Source organism: Schistocerca americana, chromosome 8 (genome assembly GCF_021461395.2).
Source record: "Schistocerca americana isolate TAMUIC-IGC-003095 chromosome 8, iqSchAmer2.1, whole genome shotgun sequence".
Lineage (NCBI taxonomy): Eukaryota > Metazoa > Arthropoda > Insecta > Orthoptera > Acrididae > Schistocerca > Schistocerca americana.
In genome coordinates this window covers 206,673,088-206,696,619 of record NC_060126.1, presented here as the reverse complement: position 1 = coordinate 206,696,619, position 23,532 = coordinate 206,673,088, and the positions used below count along the sequence as shown (strand labels likewise).

General features: G+C 38.0%; 1 protein-coding gene across 1 annotated transcript in view; it reads left to right on the top strand.

The window, feature by feature from the left end:
• Nucleotides 1-23,532, top strand: part of LOC124544672 (cadherin-23) — a 401,035-nt gene that overhangs the window by 346,431 nt on the left and 31,072 nt on the right. Inside the window, exons 20-26 of the mRNA XM_047123296.1 lie at nt 2,402-2,628; nt 4,147-4,273; nt 6,090-6,265; nt 13,457-13,577; nt 14,112-14,281; nt 14,986-15,070; nt 22,029-22,330. Of these exons, the coding sequence (XP_046979252.1) occupies nt 2,402-2,628; nt 4,147-4,273; nt 6,090-6,265; nt 13,457-13,577; nt 14,112-14,281; nt 14,986-15,070; nt 22,029-22,330 (1,208 nt within the window). The remainder of the gene's footprint in view (nt 1-2,401; nt 2,629-4,146; nt 4,274-6,089; nt 6,266-13,456; nt 13,578-14,111; nt 14,282-14,985; nt 15,071-22,028; nt 22,331-23,532) is intronic.

Sequence of the window (23,532 nt, the reverse complement as noted above, 5' to 3'; positions counted from 1 at the left end):
GAGGCTTGCACAAGATAGAGTATCATGGACACCTGCATCAAGCCATATTTTTCATTCTGTATGAAATTTCACGTGTGCTTTCATATTTCCACATGAACATCTCAGCAAATAACACACATCAAAAGCAGTCAAAACTGATCTGAACTTTGTTTGACCTGAACTGATTCAATTGGTGCCAAACAGACATAATATAAGATGTGTTATTCTGGAACTCCCAGAACATTTCGCAAACCAAAATAATACTAAAATAACTTTTTTTTGTAGATTACACATCAGATTTAGTTTATTGAAACTCTCCTGAAGATATGTATTTATGTGAAGATTTTTAGTAATAATAGCTGAAAGCAAAGGTTAAAAAATTTGTGAATAGAAAAATTGGAAAATTCCTGTTATGTTGCAATGTTGCTTGCATGTTTATAACATAAAAAATAGAAGTATAAATAGAAACATATTTTTGGCACCACTTAAAGTTGAATGATAGAAATAGCAAAAATGATCTAGTTTTGTTTTTAGATCTTTTGCTATTAATTGCTTGCCAATTAATTTTTTATGGACAAGGAAAGAGATGCAAGGACAAGAGCATATCATTATGTTTGCGACAAAATTTACGCTCAATAGTTAGACACATTCATAAACATACACAGTAATGGATTATATACTTTATAAATAAAAACAAGCCCAAATCTGGCTAGAATTTATGTGGTAAAACGTAATTTGTTAACTGAGCAAAAGTTCCATCAGATGTTGATTTATTATGACCATTATCAGAAACAACAAATACCTGACCATCATTGGGCAAGATGCTGCTCAGTATGTTTTAGCGACTGCCATGGTTTTATGCTAACAGATTACGCACATAAGGGTAAATCTGTCGAGAGGACCTTCTGCCAAAATCTCCTGAAGAGGTTATGTGAGGCTGTCAAGACAGGAAGCTGTCCAAGCGAGCGTTTTTGATCCATGGCAACCTCCCAGCTCACAATACGTAGGACACAGTTACATATGCTGCTTCTTTGAGCTATCAAGATTTGCCCTCTCCCAGACATGACAAGGCACTCAGTGGCCTTTCCTCTTTCCTCAGATGAAGAAACCATGATGTGGCAGCCGCTTTAAGAATGACAGTGAAGTGATTTTAGAGGGAGAACATTTCTACAAGTGCCAAAGTGCAGATTTCTGTGACCATGACCTTTTCCAATTTATCTATCTTTGGAAAAAAGGGTTTTAATGAAGGATGGATGTATAAGGAAGGACTAATACCATCACCAAGTTTCATGGATGCAGGTTAATTTTTTGAGATGATAATTAAAACATAGTGACTACCCCTCATGACAACATTCTTCGTTATCTATATGCCACTGGTACTCTGAGTCCCATTTATCTGGATCATATCCCTGTGCAAGAACTTTGGGTGAGCCCATTCACAACAACTGCTTAACACATCCTGTTCATGTACTGCCCCTCCTGCATCCAAGAAACAGGTCACTTATGAAATCAACATTACTTAACAACCTTGTTCTTATCACTCTACGGTACTTTATGTGTATATGTGACAAAAATCCAGTTATCACACACTCAGCAAACTAATTATTACACAATCAGTTGCCACTACCAAACAAATTCTAATGCTTCATCAAGATTACATAGTTGTGGAACATGCTGCACAACACAGCATGGCTGACTTCAGTGGTTGTTTTTCATATTGTACCACCAGCTTTTCTGAGTTTTGCAGATGAGAAATCTCACTGCAACACGTTCTTCACTTTTGCATTGCAACCTAGTGTCCTGTTCTTAGTGTCTGTTAGTTCCCTGCCATTTCTCTTCAGTGAATAGAAATCTATTCTCATATAAGTAATAACATTCTGTGCAGAATTTTAAATATATTAATTTTAAAAACATTCAATACACAAGTATTTTGATGATAAACATCACAATATCAAGTCTCTGTGTCTTAAGATGCTAGTACAGATCTGTTGTAAATTCTTGAGAATAAATGTGATACTGTCAGTTACACTAAGTGTTTGCATTGAGATATCTATTTGGTTGTATTCATTTAGACATGAATGAATGTGTGTTACACTGTGTACTTGCACTTGAAAAAGAGTAGTAGTTCAGAAGTTAGTTAAATCTTCGTATTGTTATATGTGCCACATGCCAGTGAGTTATTAGTGATTGGTGGCTTTCCTTCATTTTTATTTATTGTAATCTTTCTTTAATAACCACATTTACTACCATTACTGTAGAATGTATGTTTGTACCTACATTACATACATGTAATGTGTGCATGCACACACATTTGCATAGTTTTATTTAGCCACTGTATGGTATCTATAATTTTTTTGTGTACATTTCAGCATTTTATGGCAAGTTGCTGTTGAGATGTAACACACTTTAAAAATTCTTGCAGGGCTATTTGAAATCAACCAAACAACAGGTGAAATCAGGACAAAGAGACAGCTGACAGGCAAGGGTCGCACAGACCCATATCAGCTGATAGTACGCGCACAAGATGAAGGAAGTCCTGCTCTGAGTTCTGATGTTCCATTAAGCATTTTCATAGGCGATGTATTTACCAATGATGGTGTTCCCATATTTGTTCGACCAACTCTTGATGAAGTTGCATATGTCTCAGAGGTATGAAATAGAAATAATAAGCTGTGTCTTCACTCTATCATTTAAAATAAGAATGGTAATTGATATTTAAAAGGACAAAAATAATGAATTTTTCTATCAGAAGATAAAAGAATAGTGCCTGGTACTTGATCACTCAATAATTATTTTAGTGACACATTGATTAGCATGTTATGGGGTGCAGAACATAAAGAAGATGTGGTGGAGGAAACTGAGGTAAGGTATTCTCAAGAGGTGGAAAAAGTACACAGTGACAAAAATAAAAGCTGTAGGAGAAGATGTAGCTTAAAAGTAGGAAAATTAAATTAATGTTCTCAGAATGCATAAGAAAGGACACACAAGCAAAATGAAAGTGGAAGGTAATTAGAGGATATGTACAGGAGTTAAGACATGAAACTCTGAGAGAATCAGAGAATCACTGAGGATGGAGGGAGACAGGATTGGATGAATGAGGAAAATAAAATGGATTATCAATATTTTAAAATTATTGAGGAATATTCAGTAATTAATGAGACAAATAGCTGAATATGGATAAGAATTAAACGTACACTACTATTCCACGTAGTTTTTCAGAAACTTTTAGTAATTAATAACATAACTTTCAGTGTTGAAGTATCCTTGGTGTTGCTTTTTTGTGGTAGAAATTGATTCTCCATAGAAATTCTATGAACTGGCTGAAAAGGTGAAAACTGAATGGCATGAGCCTGGGATTGTAAGCTAGATCTGACATATCTTAACTTAAATTTTCAATCATCTCTTGCATTTCATGGTCATTATCATGTGAGTATTATTTGACAGCAGGTAGGCACACTTTTTGAGAGAGAAGCATGTTGTTTTCTTCTTATCACTGCTTTCACTTTATGTTGACACATGATAACCATTGATTATCTCACTGTCAAGATAGTAACCATTGACATTTTAACATAGAAAGGGAACAAAGATCAGATTTTAATGCCCTGCTAGCTAAGCCTGGGGAAGGAAATGGGTCATGCCTTATTCAAAGGAGCCATCCTGGCATTTGCCGTAAACAACTTATGGAAACTGCAGTAAACTTAAATCTGGATGGCTGGATGTGAATTGAACTGCTGTCCTGCTGAATATGAATCCAGAGCATTACCTATACCTTCTCTCTGTCAGAAGCCAACTGTGTTACATTTAAGCCACTACTTGTTCTTTGTGTGGGTGTGTAATATTGTGAAATTATGCCAGTAGGATGAAGTGAAAACAAAGAGCAGGCCTGATATTGCTAATAGGTTTCTTTCAAATTCAGTCATGTGAGGTGTGTTCTGTAGCTGCCAGTCTTACATTCTAATGTACTATGACTTTCTGAATTTTTTGTGATAGATTATTCTTGTCTTTTTCACGGTACAATACAAGATGAAAATATATCTGAATATTGATGTAATGTGACTATTGATAAACTATCAAACTTTCATTATCTTCATTTGATGTCAGTAGCTATCATTTAACCTATGAAATTCAAGCTTCATACATTAATTTGAAATAAAATCTCTGTTGCAGAATTCCACTATAGGTTCTCCTGTGTTCCATGTTCAAGCTACTGATCCAGATGATCCCAACTCTCCCAATGGAATGATATTCTACAAATTCCTTCATAGTGGGGCTGAATATCAAGCTTTTAAAATTGGTATGTACAATTCTAATATATAGTATGCATATTTACAGGAAGGTTGTAATTAAACTTTCACTATCTGAGCCGTGTAGCCAGAAAACTATTTGCCGTATGGATACCCAATGTTACTGGAATGATGGTTAGATTGTCTGCTGCAGGATTTGCATTGTTAGTTATGCTAGTGTCATTAGGTGCTGGTATTGGTATGGTGACATAAGATTGAAACACAAGCGTCATTGTGCATTACAGTTGCAGGCGTTGAACATGTGCCTGGAGAAAGTGAGAACGACTTTATCCATAAAATTGTTATATAGAAACATCATCAGTGGCACTGCTCTTTGTAAGTATCAATGCATTAAAGGAATACAGAGAAGTCCTCTGTCTGCACTAGGGTTAAAGAACATGATTCAGAAGTTTGGCGATTTGGGAATTGCTTGTGGGAGAGGCCAATAGCCAATGGTGCCACAAATTGTTGAAGAGTTACTGTTGCCATGGCTAAGAATGATGGATGCAATATTTGATCCTGAAGCAGTGCATGAGCTATGTCATGGCAGCTGAACATTCCACGGTCCACTGTTGTTTCAGGTTGCAGTAGAGCAATCACTAGTGCAGTTCCCTGCTGTCATTGCACTGAACAACATTTGTAACCTGGAATGAAAACATTATACACAATCAACAAATGTTACCTCTTCATGTGAAATTAAAATGTGCTTCTTTCAATAGTTTATTCATTATTTCTCTTTGGCTTGTGTTTACAGCTGTTTCCCCAAGAGATTCATTGCCCTATGATTACTTGTTTATCATGGGGGCCCTCTTAAGCAGTAAAAGTTTAATTGTAACCATCCCGTACATTCAAAAATTTGTCTAGTAACAATGTATAACTACAAATCATAAATTATTATATGTAGAGGGAGATTCTCTACTATTTTGGAAATAGGAAAAAGGGACAGGATTGAACAAATGTGATACAACTGCAGTGAATATGGCTCATTTGTGCTGTACATTTGAATGACGTGGAATGGAGCAGTTTTAAAAGCTATTCAATGTAACCTAATGTAAAACAGGAAATTGAAAATATGCTGCATTCTATATAAGGCATTAATGAGCAGCTTTCATTTTCTCAGTTATCAAAGCTATAGTTCACACTTGTTAAGATCATGAAATTATATTGACCTTTAATAATCAGTCCAACTTTCAACTTAGTTCAAGCTTACAAAAAAGTGAGGTACAGAATAATTGAAAATTTGGTTCCACCAGTATTAATATTTTGTGCCTTATGATCAGAGAAATTCAAGTCTATACTGAGACTACAAGTATGTGTTCTCTCACACCATCCACAAATGGAATTGTGGAGGGGGATGGAGGCTGAATTGGTTTACCCTGTCCCACACATCATAAGGTAGACCACTGAATACAAATTTAAATGTTGATGTAGAGAATGGGTGTTAATGCACAGAATAACAATGCATGATGAAAATCAGCCATGATATATGTCAGCAGGGGACAAAATTGTAAGACAGAGAAATTAGAAAAGATGAAGAAGACAGTTAAGAGCACAGATATCTATTTTCTTGTGGGATATGTGCCTATCCCTTTTGCTAATGCCAATAAGCAACAGTAATCTGATTTCCTGCAAAGTCCACTATGTCATTTGTTGTGTATGGTTCAATATTGGTTCTTCAATTCTTCATCCATGCTGTCAGAAATTTTAAAACATTATTTTTTCTTCAAACAATATTTTTTTAGACAATTCAAATTGATAATAACAATAGTATTTACAGTTTTCTATGATTCTGAGACATTACAAAACTTTACTTATATATGCATACAGATCGGCTGACAGGACTGATCACAACACGCACTTTACTTGATCGTGAATCCCAAGATAGTTATGAACTACAATTGGTAGTGCAAGACAATGGAGATCCACCACAGCAGGCCACAAGATTACTGAGAGTGAAGGTTACTGACATTGATGACCATCCACCACTGTTTCAGAGAATGCTGGTATGTATATTACAATAGTAAACAGTGTGAAGTAGAGATCACTTGGGTAATGAAATATGTTAGTCATGCCAACAGAGCCAATGACTCTCCCAACTTCCACAGTGGTAAGAATTATAGCAACAATTAATATCATCTTTGACATCCTGACGAACACAGTTAAAATCTGAAGAAATTGATATTGCATTATCCATGAAGACTGTATCAAAAGGACATTGCACTTGAGAAGACTGTAAATTTGCAAGTAGATGGAGTGGATGATGGTATTTACTTTCAGGTAGTTAAATTCCACTACTGGTAAAAAATAGATTAAAAAAGCTCTAGCTTTCACAGCTCTTATTTTGTTCTTCTGGAAGGACTGAGTTGTATGTTTGGGAAGGAGGGGAAAATTGTTCAGGCCATGACTGAGAGAAACCCTCCTGTGTTTGTCTTGCCTTCTCCTCACATCAAGTGGGTATTCCTCCAAATCTGGGGTCTGTATGGTCTGCACCTCCTTCCCAAACCTATTCTTCATTCCCTTCTGAAGAAGGAACTAGGAGTTGTGAAAGCTAGGGATACTTCTTTTCACTTTTTGATGTATCTATCAGCAGCACTGGAGTTTTACTTTCTGAGATAAATGATGGTGAGCTGTTCCACCTACTGAGTTACAGTGATAACATATCCATCATCATCATCATCATTATTTTTAAAGGCTAGTCCTTGTCACAGCAGTCATAATTGTGTCTCCTCTGCTAAGCATTTGAAGTCAGTGTACTGCTTGAATTCAAGTCCATTCATCATAGCATCCAGATGATTATTCTGTGGTCTTCTTCTTCCTTTCTTCTCTAAAACGTTTTTCTTCCAATATGGTGGTCAAGAATCCATTGTGCCATATCATCTGACCAATGAATTTTGTTTACAGCTTTTCTATGGTAGTGATCTGTTCCTTTGTTTCATCTACTCCCATGAAGACCCACTTGTTTAACTTTTTGTCTTTTCTCTTATTTTCAGCATCCTTCTCCTCTGCTTCCAGGAATTGTGTATCCTGTTTCATTAGGATTCATGTTTCACAGCTATATAACAAAACACCCCAGAAAATGTTTTTATGAACAATTTCCCAGTTTTGATATTTACATGCCTGCTTTTCAGGAACTGTTTCTTGTTACTGAAGACCTGTGTAGTGAGGGTAATTGTTGAACTTATTTCCATGGTGTAGCTATTGTGTGGAGTGGAACAACTTGTAATAAAATATATGTAAGAGGATAAGTCACTGCTCACCAAAGAGAGGAGGCCAGTCAGGCAGAGGTGGTGGGAAGTGACAGTGGCTTTGTGCTTGTGTCTCTTAATTAAAATTAAGGACTTTGCCTGAAAACTGTTTTACTTTCCATCTTTTCTACACGTCTGTCTGTGCTGCTCAGTGCCTTTTCTATTTAATTGGCAGTGACTTATCTCCATATTCTTATATTTGAAATTGTTCATTATCGAACTACTTGTGGCAGTATGGGTAGCAGAATGCCTTTGAGAACAATTACAATGAAGTGTTTGATATTGCTGAGTGACTAATTTGCCTTTTTAGCAATATAATGAGCTTTATAATTTAAACCATGTCTGTTGCAGTAAATGTAATGCATCTCAGTTTGGTTATTTATTAGTGGGACAATTTTGCTGCCACTATAGAACATTGTTTTTTATTTATTCTAGAATTTGTTTAGTTTTTATCTGAATTATGTGGATATTCTTTTTTAATAATAAAGTATAAAATTTAACAATAGGTCTACCTATGACAGTGAAATTTTAATTCTTGATTGCGTGTTTAGACTATGCGTTAGGTAGAAGTTCATCTAATTGGCACATGATATTTTAATCCCATATTGTATTTCTCCCTTACTTCTATTCTCTTTAAATTTAGCCTCATTTATATTGGGGGGGAAACAGGACTTAAAGTGCTGAAGTACTGTATTTAAGAAGGACTTTCTTCATCTACACTGCAAATCATCACAGTATTTTACCTAGACACTTTCTGTAAATATGTTGAGATAGCCATTGATTATGTTTATATTGTACACAATTTTTCTTTTCTGATTTGAACCTAAGTGCTTGACAGATTTACTGTGAATATTGGACCTTTATGGTCACTTATGCATTTACTCACTGAAGGTACTTGAGTCTAAGAACATATTAACTATGGTTATTGCAGTATGCCCTTGAATTGCCACTGGGAATTTGCTCAGTGCAGAAAATAAATATTTATCCTTGCTCAATAAAGAGTCCCCATTTTAGACTGAATTATCTTATTGACACTCCATTTACCTGCCAGATGAAGGTCAAAATGTTCCATTAAGTTTCGGGTGTGCAGCTGCAAGAAATCTCCTTCTTCTTCTAATATTTCGGCTGTATATCGTCCAGCCATCTTCAGAGTGAGTTGCAAGACTGCCGCTCCAGTGCTCGCTTCGTCCCTTTATACTCGTGTACCGCGTGACTGTGCATGCGGCCACAGATGCAAATGCACCAGAGACGTTGGTCGGCGGCAGAGACGTGCATAATGCGCGAGTTGTATCTGTGACTCTGCAGTCAATCTGTGTTGGCATGTCGATATATCATTGTGAGCTGCACTGTGACAACGTCTTTGCGAGTTTATTACTGCAAGTGCCAGATTCCATGATTTATCAAGATTGAAACCACTATCTCTATTAATTAAATTCGTCGTCAAGCGAATTTCAATTGCCTCTTTCACTATCGAGTCCCAAAAGGATTATGTAGTTGGCAAAATATCGACATTGTCATACAACATACTGTGACCATTATCAATACAGTGCTCTGCCACTGCCGACTTGTTAGGTTGTAAAAGTCGTGTGTACCTCCGGTGTTCTGTACATCTTTCTTGGACAGTACGAGTTGTTTGTCCGAGGTAAGAAAGGCCACATTCACATGGAATTTTGTAAAGTCCAGATTTTTGGAGCAGCAAATCATCTTTGACGGACCCCACGAGTGCAGCTGTCTTGGGTGGAGGACAAAAAATCACTTTTACTTTGTGTCTGCCGAGAATCCGTCCGTCCTATTTTTGATGAGAGGCTACCCACATATGGCAGGAAGGCCATCGATTTAAAGGTTTATTCATCTTTTTCTGCTTTCTTTGTGGCCCCTTTCGTTTTCATTTTCAGTGCCCTCTGTATTTGTTGTGGAGAGTACCCATTGTCTTCAAACACTCTTTGTAGGTGGGAAAGTTCATCTTGCAGACTGCTTTCGTCAGAAATAATGTTGGGGCGTGAGCGGAAGACGGCCTAACGGTGTGCGGGACCATAGCCCAGCTTCATGGAGACGGTTGGGAATGGTCCTCGCCGATACCCCAGGAGCAATAGTGTCCCTAATTTGCTGGGAAGTGGCGGTGCGGTCCCCTACGGCACTGTGTAGGATCCTACGGTCTTGGCGTGCATCCGTGCGTCGCTGCGGTCCGGTCCCAGGTCGACGGGCACGTGCACCTTCCGCCGACCACTGGCGACAACATCGATGTACTGTGGAGACCTCACGCCCCACGTGTTGAGCAATTCGGCGGTACGTCCACCTGGCCTCCCGCATGCCCACTATACGCCCTCGCTCAAAGTCCGTCAACTGCACATACGGTTCACGTCCACGCTGTCGCGGCATGCTACCAGTGTTAAAGACTGCGATGGAGCTCCGTATGACACGGCAAACTGGCTGACACTGACGGCGGCGGTGCACAAATGCTGCGCAGCTAGCGCCATTCGACGGCCAACACCGCGGTTCCTGGTGTGTCCGCTGTGCCGTGCGTGTGATCATTGCTTGTACAGCCCTCTCGCAGTGTCCGGAGCAATTATGGTGGGTCTGACACACCGGTGTCAATGTGTTCTTTTTTCCATTTCCAGGAGTGTAACTAACATCACTACTTGCCATTTAACAGAACTTCTCAGTCCTGGAATCTAGATATTCACATAATTTCTGGAAATAGTTTTTAATGTGGTACGTTTTTAATTTTCTTTTGAATTGGTAGGGATTCCCACTTTCTTGCTTTATGTCAGAAGAGAACTTACTGAATCTCTTACCACCAGAGTGCATAACTCCACTCTAAACCCTGGACAAGGAGTCTAAGCCTAAAGGAAAATTATTTTTGTGTCATGCCTTGTGATTCTGTGAAGTGATTTTTACTATAAGCAACAAGAATCATTAAGGACAAAATGTATTGTGAAATGAGTGCAGGAATTGTAAGGTCATTAAAAAGGCTTCTGCAAGATGCACAGTTACCTGCTTCATCCTGCATTCTTACTGCAAACTTCTGCTGAACAAGCATTTTGTCAACTAGGTGCACTGCCCCAGGAGATAACTCCATAAGAAAGAAGGGAAAGTAAATATGCAAAATAAGCCAACAATCTTGCATTCCGGTCAACACAGTGAGAGACACTTCTAAAGCATAACACACTGAACTGATATTCATAATTAGTTAATTGACCTGTTAAGCTGATTTTGACTTGTTACCTAGCTGGACCCTAAGGCACTTTATGCATTGTGCTTCATTTGTATATGGACATTAATGCCTACTTCTGTTGCTAAAAGCTATTATTACTTGTTTGAAATTTTGTAATATGATTGTTTATGTTTTGGAGAGTTTTAATACAATGTAAATAGTTTCGGATTAAAGGAGACCACTCACCAAAAACCAGAAGCACTGAGTCATCAATAGGCAAGCACAAAAGAAAGAAACTTGAGTGCATTCAGAATAATCTCTCTCTCTTTTTTTTTTTTTTCCAAGCGAGAGTAAAACATCACACACACACACACACACACACACACACACACACTTACACAAGCACACCTGTGCTCCTGGACAAACAGTACCAGCACATATGTTGTTACAACACATCCTCCTGCTTCCATGAACATCCTCACCGCAGCCTCCGATAAACCACTGTACCTGCACCATCCATCCAACTGTTTCCCCTTCCTCTGTCCTGTCATCCCTCCCAGTTGATGTCTGCACATCATGTGTGTCACTCCCCACCAGCTGCAACAACTGTGCATCACATGCCAAGTCCATGTACCTGCCACCCCATTCCTAGCTAGCAAAGCAGCTGACACCTTCTGAGCTGCTAGCCATCCTCCACCAATCACTCTCCTCACCTCACATCTCTCTCTCCCTCTATACACCCAACCTGACACTATGCCAACCACAACCTAGTCCACCTGCTGAAATGCAGCACTACTTACTGTTCTTATAGCCAGCATATGTAGGGCAAAGGAATGTGTTTGTGTGAATTGTGTGTGTATCTGTGTGTGTGTGTGTGTGTGTGTGTGTGTGTGTGTGTGTGTGTCACTCTAGTTCAAAAAAGGATTGCTCTGAAAGCAAGAATAATGAGTCTTTCTGAGATTAACACTTGAACCTATGAACCATACGCAGGCCAGTTCACCTACCATCTGAACTGAGTTTAGACCCTTGACTAGTGTGCTTGTGTCATCAACAAACATTACAGTTTTTAAGCTGCCATTTTGAATTGATAGGAAGATCATTTATGTTGGTTAGAAACAAAAGTGGGCATGGTACAGATCCCTGTCACACACTACTTTCCACCGTTCTAAGACTATTTTCATGCTGGAGGTACAGTCTATTTCTGTTGTGGAGGTAAGATTCCATCCATTCAAGAAGGGTGCCATTGATGCCATAACACTTCAATTCACTAGTATAATTTTATGATCCATGTGATCAAAGGCTTTGGCAATGTCACAAATTAATCCAACAGGATAATTTTCCTTGTTTACTTTGCTAGCACTTCATTTGTGACACCATGTATTCCTTTTTGTGTGGAGAATCCTTTATGAAGGCCAACTGGAGAGGCAGCTAACAAGTTCTGTTCTGTTACATGAGCCGGTATTCCATTATAGGCTACATTCTCAAACACTTTTGAAAAGACTGGAAGGAGTGATATAGGGTTATAATTAAAAGTGGTTTCCGTATCTCAAATTTTGTAGCTGGGTGTTACTACATTATATTTAAATGTGTCAGGAAATATGCCCCAAGTCATTGACTCTGTATAAAGATAACATGGAGTAAACCTGTCAAGCCAGTGCATAGTTAGACAGAAATAATTTGAGTGGCAGTGGCATTTTTTGTTCAAAGTAGTTGAGTTCATTCTAATATGTATAAAGTAATCCAAAGACTAATTCCATAGTCAACAGTATGAGCAGATTAACATTACTCATAACTGATCATTAGTATACTTCACTGAAGTAACTTGCAGTGCATCATCACACATCTCAGAAAGGTCTCTTCCATAATGGGATTTTCTAAACACAATGTGTGGATGAATGAAGAACATGATGTGACTGCTGTACAAAAGTTGCTGTATTGTACTGTAGGAAAAGCTCTGTTTGAGTAGTGATGAGTACACACAAAGATTGGAAAAAAGTACCAACAATTGTGGTGTTGTAGCCAGCAGTGTTTACCCACCCTCCAACCCTGTCCCATTCTCCCTTTTCTTTGTGTAAAACATAACGGCAGATGATATTTACTTTCAAATCCACAAAGTCTACGAAAAGCCAAAATATAAATCAGAGTCCCAGAATTGGGCGTGCATTTTAAGTTGAGGACAAGAGATTCTTCCTGAAGAAAGATCAAGTGGACAATAATCAAAAGTGTCTGACGAACTGATGGAAAGGATTCATGTGGTGATAGAACACAGTGCTGTTTCATATTGATAACATATCAGTTACATAATGATGTTGAAGTGTAAGAAATCACCTTCAGCTGTTTGTTCTTCATTCATTCATTGTGTTTTGTGGATTCCATCAAGAATGAGAGCTTACAGGAATGTGGAACCAGCCATGGTACACTTGCTTGAATAAAGACATGCAAATCAAAGAAACTCAACTCAGTTTATTGCTTTAACAATAAACTACTACTATATATTTGATAGAATTTTCTCATTTTGAGCAAACTGAAGGGTGATCTATTTAATTATTAAATTTAACACTATATAAAGACCACACTGGATCTTACTTTCTGTTTGACATATGTACTACAGAATTATGAACAGTGAAGCAGTTCGAAGATTTTGTACTATTATTCTTTCAGTTAAGTTTTTTTATGGAAGGGTTCTGATATTTCGTTCACTTATTTAATTGTTAGACATTGTTTATTTTATAAACTGACAAAACACTTCTATTGGTGTTGCTTTCTTTGAATAAAAGACAGTATTTTGCTTTCAGGATGATGAACCACAAATTTTTTATGTTGAGGAAGAAGTGCCAAGTGGGACTGAAGTTGGCTATGTGGAAGCATTTGATGGAGATATTAATGAAAATGCAGAAATTGATTATCTTATCACTTGTGAGTTCGCAATTCTTAGTAATTTATTCATGATACGCCTTTTTGCACATATTTTCTGGTTTGTAAAAATATTATTTTTGAAAAATATGCAATTCTATAAGCATTTTGTGAGAATTAATAATCAGTCATGGTTAGAATATATTTTCTATCAAATTTAGCACTGAGCAATGTAGGTAACATGGCTTTCTTCAGCCCCAGTTTTGCCAGTTATTTGCAGAGAAAGGAAAAAAAAATGTTTCTCTAACTAAAGAACATTTAAAACTTTTTTCATATGGCACCCATTCAGCCAAGGACTTCATTTTTTAAATATTTATTCAGTAATCTGTGAAAATTGAAACAAAAATATTTGTAAATGAAAAGGAAGGCAGATGGAGGGCTAGAGTTACCAATACAAGTCACTTGAATTGCTTTTGCTGCTGTACATTATAATGTTCCAGATAATTGAAGTAAAGTTGGTTATTAATGTCTTTTTATTTCATGTAACTTGCTTGCATAGTACTCATTAATGAAATTAAATTCACTACATTGTTACAGATGGCAATGAAGATGGACTGTTCAATATTAGTAGAACTACTGATAACAGAGGTTTGATTACTGTTGCTAAAAGGCTTGACAGAGAAGAGTCAGCAGAACATGTCCTTACTGTTAAATGCTTCAAAAGATCTCTGAGGCCTCAAAGCTTACGTAAACAGTACAACAGACAGGTAAAGTCACCATTTAATAGTAAATATATTTGATTGTGAACTGTATCTCATGAGTCAACAAGTTTTATGCTTTCGTTAAATGGAAAATGTGGTTATGTTTACAATTAATAGGAAATGTTTTCCACATGGTAATGTGTATTCAAAATACATTAGGTTGTCACATGGTGAGATAACAAAGTATCATAGAAGTAATAGGTTTTGTGATGTATGAGAACTCTAGTGCACAACAGTGCCCTCTGTTACATATGCACGTTACCAGGGTTTCATTTCAGTGTATGAGGTAACTCTGAACACTATCATATCTCTCTAACAACAAAGTAATAAGAAATTGTTTGTGCAATGTTTAGTTCTTCAAGTTTTGTAGAAAATAACCATTCCAAAGGCTGTTTACTTGCTTGAAATACATATGCTTCATTTGAAATATTGGTCAGAAGCAGTGTCATTTTGGTGGGAGCATAGTATGTAGCATATCCTTGGTATATTGTGTTTTTTTGTAACAAAAATCTTGTGACTCATTAACAAACTATAAATGTTTTATTATGCTAAAAAGAATTTCTTGTTGTTAACTATTCTTCAGATTAGCCATATATCAGCATTTTACTCTGTGTACAAAATTAATATTCCATCTTATGCGAAAGAAATGTGTTTTCCAGCCTCAGATTAAATAAGCCCACCTAATCCTTTTCTGTTACTTTTGTATTTAGGATCCATCTGAGATGCAGGTGAAAGTGAAAGTGGATGACATAGACGACAACAAACCAGTATTTTACCAAGACAATATTACTATTGGTATGTATCATACTTTCTTCACAATAAAAGTGATGTTTATAACGAGTAGAACATAGTGTTACTTAAACATAAATAGATGAGACACCCATCGATAGTATTTTTTGAAAGTATTGATGTATCGATTAACTATCGATTGTTATGGGCAGATATTTAAAATGAAAAATGCTTTCTAAGAATTTTTATTGCTTAAAATACAACAATACAAGATATACAGATTTTTTAAAATAAAAAGTAAGGTATTTAAATTTTCGTCCTTTAGTCGGTTGTTTAAAATACAACATTAAAAGATACATGTAATGTATTTAAATTCTTCTCCTTTACTCTGTTGCATTTTTAAGTAATTATTTATCCATCCTTGGGGAAAACCCTGTTTGCAGGAACTGAAGTCACTGGACACGACAAAAATTTAATGGCCATTACACACAACACACTATTAGATTTTGCACAATATTCTGATACACAAGCATGCTTGTCTATTACACATTTTTCAAAATATTGATTTAGGTCAATTATAGAATCTTGTATAATGACATTGACATTGCACTGTTGCTAATTATCAAAAAATGTAGATAATTTCAAACTGTTAGACGTATCAGTAGACGTATTAGCACTGCTCATGGCTGCTTCTGTTTCAGGTATTATTCTTGTAGCTGATGCAGTGATAGCAGAATACTCTTTCTGAAGTACTTTGCAGCATTCTCTGCCTCTTGAAATGTCCTGAAACAAGTTTTTTAATCCTAAGATCCAATAATGTCACAAGCGTATTAACAGCCAATGTTTTAAATGATTTCACTCTTTCATTGACTGATTTAATCAAGGAATCCAGAACACTTCAGCCTTCATTAGTTGTTAAGGTTCTTTACAAGTCTGAAAACTTGGCAGCCATACCTCATATAAGAGATATAATTAAGTAAGCAGTTATGTATGACTCCCCTGAGATTGTTGTTGTTGCTACTTCAGAAGGTTCAAGAAGATCTATTATCTCTTGTATAGTTAAGTAATGTCCTGCTGCGAGAGTGGGCAGTGTTTTGAACTTTCATTGACTGCAATCTCAAGCTTGCTTCATACTTCCAAATTTTTTTTAATCATGTCGCATGAGCTGATGAGTTGTTCCATTGAGTTGGCATCTCTTGTATTTCTCGGTTCTTTTTTGTTTGCTCTTTTTTGAACATTGCGCTGTTTGTCACTGGCTAGTGTAGAGTTATGAAAGAAAGTCAAAATAGACTTTTGTTTTCAGTAAAATTTTGAAAACTGTTTTTGCTCTGAAACAATCTTGTACAGAGTGTACATAAAATCTGGGAACACTTTGAATTGTTTATTGCACAAGAACCAAACATTGTATCATACATATGACATTTTAAAGAGAAGCCCTGAAAGTTTGTTTTCATGTATACCACGAGAGCGTAGTTTGGTAATTTGCTGATAGTCAGGGCTAGTCGCAAACAGTGAGTTTTCTGTGTGTTGGAGTTCAACACATGTTTAGAACCAAGTACGGTAAGAAGCCACCAACAAGGAAGGCCATTTACCACTGCGCAACAAATTCATTACAATGGGTTGTGTGTTCCCGGCAAAGGGAACTGGATGTCCCAGCGTGAGTGAAGTGCATGTGGAGTGCATGCGAGACACATTCATAAGGAGTCCAAAGAAATCAGTGTGTTGTGCCCCAAGATGGCTCCAATCACAGTGAGGAAAGTCCTGCGACAGAAGCTGTGTATGAAGCCATTCAACTTGGAGCTAGTGCAGAAGCTCAGTGATGACGACAAAGACAAGAGTTATGAGTTTTGTTCACAGTTGCAACAATTGAATGAGGATGGAGATGGCATTGTTGATTGCTTAATTTTTAGTGACAAAGCCACTTTTCACACTAATGGGGAAGTGAACAGGCATAATTGTTGAATCTGGGGTACAAAGCATCCACATGAATGCATTGAATTTGAGCGTGATTTGCAAAAGGTAAAAGGTTATTGGGCCTCGTCATGTCAAAAACTGTAATGGCCATTCTTCTTTGCCGAGAGCACTGTCACTGGATATTCCTACTTGGACATGTTGCAGCAATGGCTGATGCCTCAAATGCAATCAGATTCTCCGTTCTTCTTTCAGAGGGATGCATCTCCACCACATTTTCATCGTGAAGATCATGGGTACCCGAACACGGAGCTGCAGCATCGGTGGATCGGCTGTGCTACAGAAGGGGACAGCTGTTTCATGAAATGGTCTCACTGATCACCATATCTCACTCCATGTGACTTTTTTCTGTGGGGACACATCAAAGATCTGATTTATGTACCGCCTCTACCACGTAATGTAGCAGAGCTCCAGGAGGGAACACGGGAGGCGACTGCCACAGTTGATGATGCCATGCTGGGACAGGTGTGGCAAGAATTCGATTACTGTATTGACATCTGCCAGGTCACTCGTAGTTTGCATATCAAATGTTTGGGAGGGGGGAAAAAAAAAAGAAAAAAAAAACGTTCAAAGTTTCTCTTCCCAATACAATATGTATGACATCTGTGCAATGTTTAGTTCTTGTGCAATGAATAATTAAAAGTGTTCCCAGACTTTATGTACACCCTGTGCAGTGGGCAAAACAAGGTAATGCTGAATCCTTTAGATTTAGGCAGCTTTTTTGTAATTGCAGCATTGTCTGTAACCACTGCCACTGTCTTATCACAGATATTGTATTCTAGCAAGATTTGATTGATGACATGAAAAAATGTAGTGTTAAAATAACTTGCCAATATGCCCAAAATTTTGCATAATATTGTCAAAAAATTTCTTTTTTTCAATGCCTTGTTATCTGAAAAATTACTTTTGTATGTAAAAAAATAATTCTCTTAAAAATTGGCGCAATGTTTATACGTCAATGTTACGCTGAGCTTCAGCATCTTAGAAGCAGTGGGAAAGTAGGAAGAGGAAGAAGAAGAGGAAGGTCACCATAAGGAATAGGAATGCAAGAGGGGAATTGCTGGTCTGTCATGCAATGCTGCTACCTTAGGTGTGTATACTTGCTGATGAACTGCAGCAGATACAGTATAAACTGCACATAGGAATAACGAGATTGAAACTGCGTTGAAGAGATCAAGGGTGGCTTTTTCACTCATTATGTTTTTTCTCAGTTGAGTTGACACTCAGGACAAAGCAAAAGGGCCATCACTCTACTGCAGTGCTGCAGCTGCTACATTGCTGCAGTTAGCAGCACTTGTGAGCTTTAAGTGCTCTGTCAAATTGTTCTCACTGTATCATATCTCTCATCTCATCATCATTTACATCCTCTTTCACTTCTAAAATATTGCCGTCAAGTTTGTCTCTCTCATACAGACCCTTCATATACTCCTTTCAACTTTCTTTTCTTTGCTTAGGACTGGTTTTCTATCTGAGCTCTTGATATTCATGCAGCTGCTCCTCCTTTCACCAATGATCTCCTTAAATTTCCTGTAGGCAGTATCTATTTTTCCCCTAGTGAAATATGCCATTTTTCAGTTTCTGTCACTCTCAAATTTTAGACATTTGTATTCCCTTTCAACTGCTTCATTTTCTGCTTTTTTATATTTCCTCTTTCATCAATTAAATTTACTATCTCCTGTGTTATCCAAGGATTTCTACTAGACGTTGTCTTTTTACCTATTTGATCCTCTGCTTCACTACTTCATCTCTTAAAGCTATTCATTCGTGTTAGTCATTTCCCTGTTGTGGTCAGCCATTGCCTACTGCTCCATCTGAGACACTCAACAATGTCTGATCTTTTCAAGTTATCCAATGTCCCACCTTTTTGCAGTTTACTCAGTTTTAATCTGCTGTTCCCAACCAGTAATTGTAGCCAGAGTCTACATCTGCCTTTTAAAATATCGTACAATTTAAAATCTGGTTCTGAAATCTCAATCTGAAACCTTGTGGTGCCTCTAGGTCTCTTCCATTTATACAGCCTTCTCTTGTGATTCTTAAACCAATTGTTAGCAGTGACTAAATTATCAGAGTGTACACAACCCAGGATAATTGGGAGATCTGGGAAAAGAATTTTTTCATCCGGGAGAGACCTGAGAATTTTTTAGAATTCCAGGAATTTTTTGTTGTTTTAGTTTTCAATTAAATTTTTGTAATTTTGGCTGGTAAGAACCAATACTCTAACAAAGGATTTTACTGTATCCCACTATTGCAGAATAATACTGCAGCAATAAAACATGTCCAAGAGGAAAAAATGAAAATGAAACATAAATTGGAAAGGAAATGCGCCATATGCAACAACAAAAGACAGTGCTCATACAAACATCTGTCAACAGCAAAATGTATCAAAGGCTTTAGGAAGACTATGCAATGCTTCGTAACAACAAATTTCCTCCAATGAATGTGATGTCACAACTGTTTACATTGAGGTCTATAAGAAAGACAGGCCATGGCGCATGTGTCATGAGGGTAGGCCTGAGCTCACTTGCTCGCTTTACTCAGCAGGCAAAATGCGTTTCTAAAACTGTTACCTCACAACTGGGTGTGCATGTACTAATGAGAATTGCATCTTCTACTGTAATCTGCTATTATGAACTCTTACTGGTTGCTAGCTGTCCAGAAAAATTTAAAATCAACTCTCCACATAAATGGTATAATGCCTTGTTTATAGCGTTTTAGCAGTCCTCATTTCATAGAAGATATGGCACCTTATGGAACTGATAGTCATAATGGCATAATTTTAATTTTATTGTACCCCAGTAGAGCTGCAACAAATTATTAGTAGACCTACAGACTTTCTATTATTGTAGGGCTAATAACGGTAAAATTCCATAATAGTGGATTCCATTTGAAGATGCAATTCTCATTTGTACATGTACACCTAGTTACGAGTTAAATGGTGTAGAAATGCAAATTGTTTGCTAAGTTGGGTGAGCTTGGCCTATCTTCATGATGTACGAGCTGTGGTGTGTCTTTCTAGTAGGCCTCGGTTTACATTAGATTCGTTTTAGCAGTTACGAGCGGGCTCATGCACTTGCACAAGTGAGTTGTGTATGAGGAGTACCTTCTACCACTTCTGGCTACAGAAACATGGCTGTTTACTGTGTAAGTAGCGCAGGAGGCAGCGAGAGGCTACCTGGCAAAATTTTGCTGGGACACCCAAGTTGCCAGATTCACGCAAGCGCAGCAGGCCCGGATCGAGGAGGAGGGGGGGGAGAGGGGGGGGGGGGGCAAATTGAGGTACCAGACCTGGGTGGCAGTTTTGGGGAGGGGGGCGGGGGAGCAAATTCTCATCCTTGTGGATAAAACCTTGTTTCACTAAGCAACTAGCATTCAGTGCACATTGATCTATAGATTAATTCATATGATTTTTAAACACATCCTTGTTGATTTTTGAACACATTCTAAGTTGATTTCTGAATCAATCATAGGTTGATGCTTGAATCTATGCATTGTGTACTTGATGTCTCTGTAAGGGGAATCCTCATTGCATCTAGAAATAAACTTTCCTGTAGACAAAAAGGGACGGGGGCTATATGAGCTGAGCTAAGTAAAGCCGAATGGGTAAATGCCAATTGCTGTCTGATTATGTGGTTGACTGGGTTTTGTGAATGATCAGCGTTGTTATAATTACTAGCAAAATCCATAGCTTCAGACTACCAGAGCGGGAATAAACAACTAACAGGAATAACATATAAGAAAGGTTACGTATTATCTTCTCAGTGTATCCAAGAAAATGAGATTTTGACAGGAAATTTTTGGCCAGATCACTACACTAGTAAGTGTCAGTTTTACAGTCTCCAGCTAGCAGCCACGTAAGTTCTATTCTGGAAGTAGCACAGAAAATGTGTTGTACAAATATGACACAACACCTAACCAGTGAATAATAGCCGGATTACTAAACCGGTGATTCTGGCAAGGTTAGTGAAGTTAACTGGCGAATAAGTTCTGACAATGGCAGGAATGCTTACTGAATTAGTGATGACAAGATTGTTTGTTAGAATGAGGGAGGAGATGAAACGAGGACATCACACAAATTATGGAAGAATATAACGATTCCAAATTTATATAAAAATTTCGTACTACTACTTTTCAATTTCATACTTGAAAAACTGGAGCATATGAATGGAATGTGAAACTATTTCCTAACTTAAAGATTTTTGCATATAGTATGCCTAATAGGCATTTCATATTGGTACTTCGTGAATTATATTCTGTCGTGTTATAAAAATGACAATTTGTGCCAAAACAGTCTCGCTTATTTGGTCTGTGTTACAATTTCTGCAATATTAGAAAGGCCTATTTTGTTGTATCTAGCAAACAGTGACATATTAGATGTAATCAGATCGAGAAACCATACCAGTCTTGGTTACATTTGTATTAACAGCTTCTTCAGTGTTAGACAATGACATTTCAGTTTTTCATGTAGCAAAATGTTTGATGAACTTTGATGAGGTAATAGATTCTTTTGTAGAAAGGCATGCCATGTAAAGCTGTTGCATGATTATAGAGAAAAAAAGAAATGTGTACTGCCTTGCTTGTCTCTTGTCTTTACTGGTTTTCATATCAGCGCACACTCCGCTGCAGAGTGAAAATCTCATTCTGGAAACATCCCCCAGGCTGTGGCTAAGCCATGTCTCCACAATATCCTTTCTTTCAGGAGTGCTAGTTCTACAAGGTTTGCAGGAGAGCTTCTGTAAAGTTTGGAATGTAGGAGACGAGATACTGGTAGAAGTAAAGCTGTGAGGACGGGGCGTGAGTCGTGCTTGGGTAGCTCAGATGGTAGAGCACTTGCCTGCGAAAGGCAAAGGTCCCGAGTTCGAGTCTCGGTCCGGCACACAGTTTTAATCTGCAAGGAAGTGAAATTAGATATGTTTGTCAAAATGCTGAATATACTTTAATCTCTAGTTGTTAGTCATTCAAACCATTTTGTGTAGTATTCGGAGCATTTTTTTCTCACTGTTGGTCCCGGATTATGGCAAGAAGAGAATGTGACATTATTTCCTATATATTTCAGGTGTACGGCTGAATGTGCCTATTGATACTTCCTTATTGACACTAGAGGCAACAGATGCTGATGCAACAGCTGATCCTTTCAGCTACATGCTGGTTAACACAACATTCTTCTCATTTGCACCATCTAGACTAGATGTTGTCAGCACACAAACAGATGGAAATGCAACATTTCGGTTAGATGAGAAGACAGGAGAACTTCGAACATTTGGAAGCATGTTGGATTTTGTGGATGGCTATTTTGAGCTTCATGTTATTGCCAATAATAGCCTTCGAGAGGACTGGTTGGCTGAAGCAAGGGTGAAGGTAATAATTTCTTATTGTCTGTTTTCCATATAATTCTGTGTTGATGTGGCATTCTGTAAGCTCTAGCTATGTGCTCAGTCATGTAACAGAAATTTCATGAATTAGTGCAGTGCATTCCTTTCTTTAAAAGGGACATATTGTGCTAATTAAGTTTCTTCTCTCAGTAATAAAACTATTTAGTTGGTAGGGCATGTAATTTGACTTTATTTCTTTTAAATAAAGAATATACCACAGTTTCAACCTAGTTTGAGGCACTCATTCAGTTGCTTATTCATGCATCATATTCTATATGTCCTATAATGAAGGAGAAATTTAACAGGCATGGAATGAGTGAAATAAATCATTAAAAAAGAAAAGCAACAGTTAGAGAGTAATAGTGTACGCTATAGTTATAGTTGTGTGTGTGTGTGGTGTGAGGTTTTCGGGCGCTAAACAGCATGGTCATCAGCGCCCAAACGCATAGAAACAGGAACACATGCAGTGAAGGGACGAAGACGGACAGCGAACAAGGAGAACGGCTAAAAGACACAGACCTGACGCAGTTACAAATCCTCACATACAGAGGCAAAACAAGAGGAGAAGAAATGCAGTAAAAAAGGAAAGGAAACACAAGGAAAAGAAAACAGCAGTCGAAGTAAAACAAGTAGGTAATCATGACTGGCGGACCTCTTACCTAAAGCCTGGGTGAGCCAGTCACCCAGCAGCACATTAAAATCCTCTCCCTAAAATCCGAGGCAACAAATTGGACAGGACACAAAACCGTAAGACCTTAACCACAGTCGTTGTGTCGTCTTGCAAAATAGAGGGCAAATCCCGTGGCAAGGAAACCACCGCCCTCTGGTCAGAGAATAAAGGACAGTCAAGTAAAATGTGGCGGACAGTTATCTGGATGCCACAAGCACTGCAGATTGGGGGGTCCTCCCGCCGGAGTAAAAAACCGTGCATTAAGGGACTGTGCCCAATGCGGAGGCGAGTGAGAAGAACCTCATCCCGCCTGCATGACTGGTAGGACGTACGCCATGGCCGCGTGGTGGCCTTGACCAGATGCAGCTTATTTTCACCGACTGCCAGCCACTCCTCTTCCCATTGACGCATAACACGAAAACGCAAAAGGGAGGTAACAGCATGGAGGGGGACGGCACATTCAACAACGTGAGGGAGGGAACGTGCATCTTTGGCAGCCACATCTGCCAGTTCGTTTC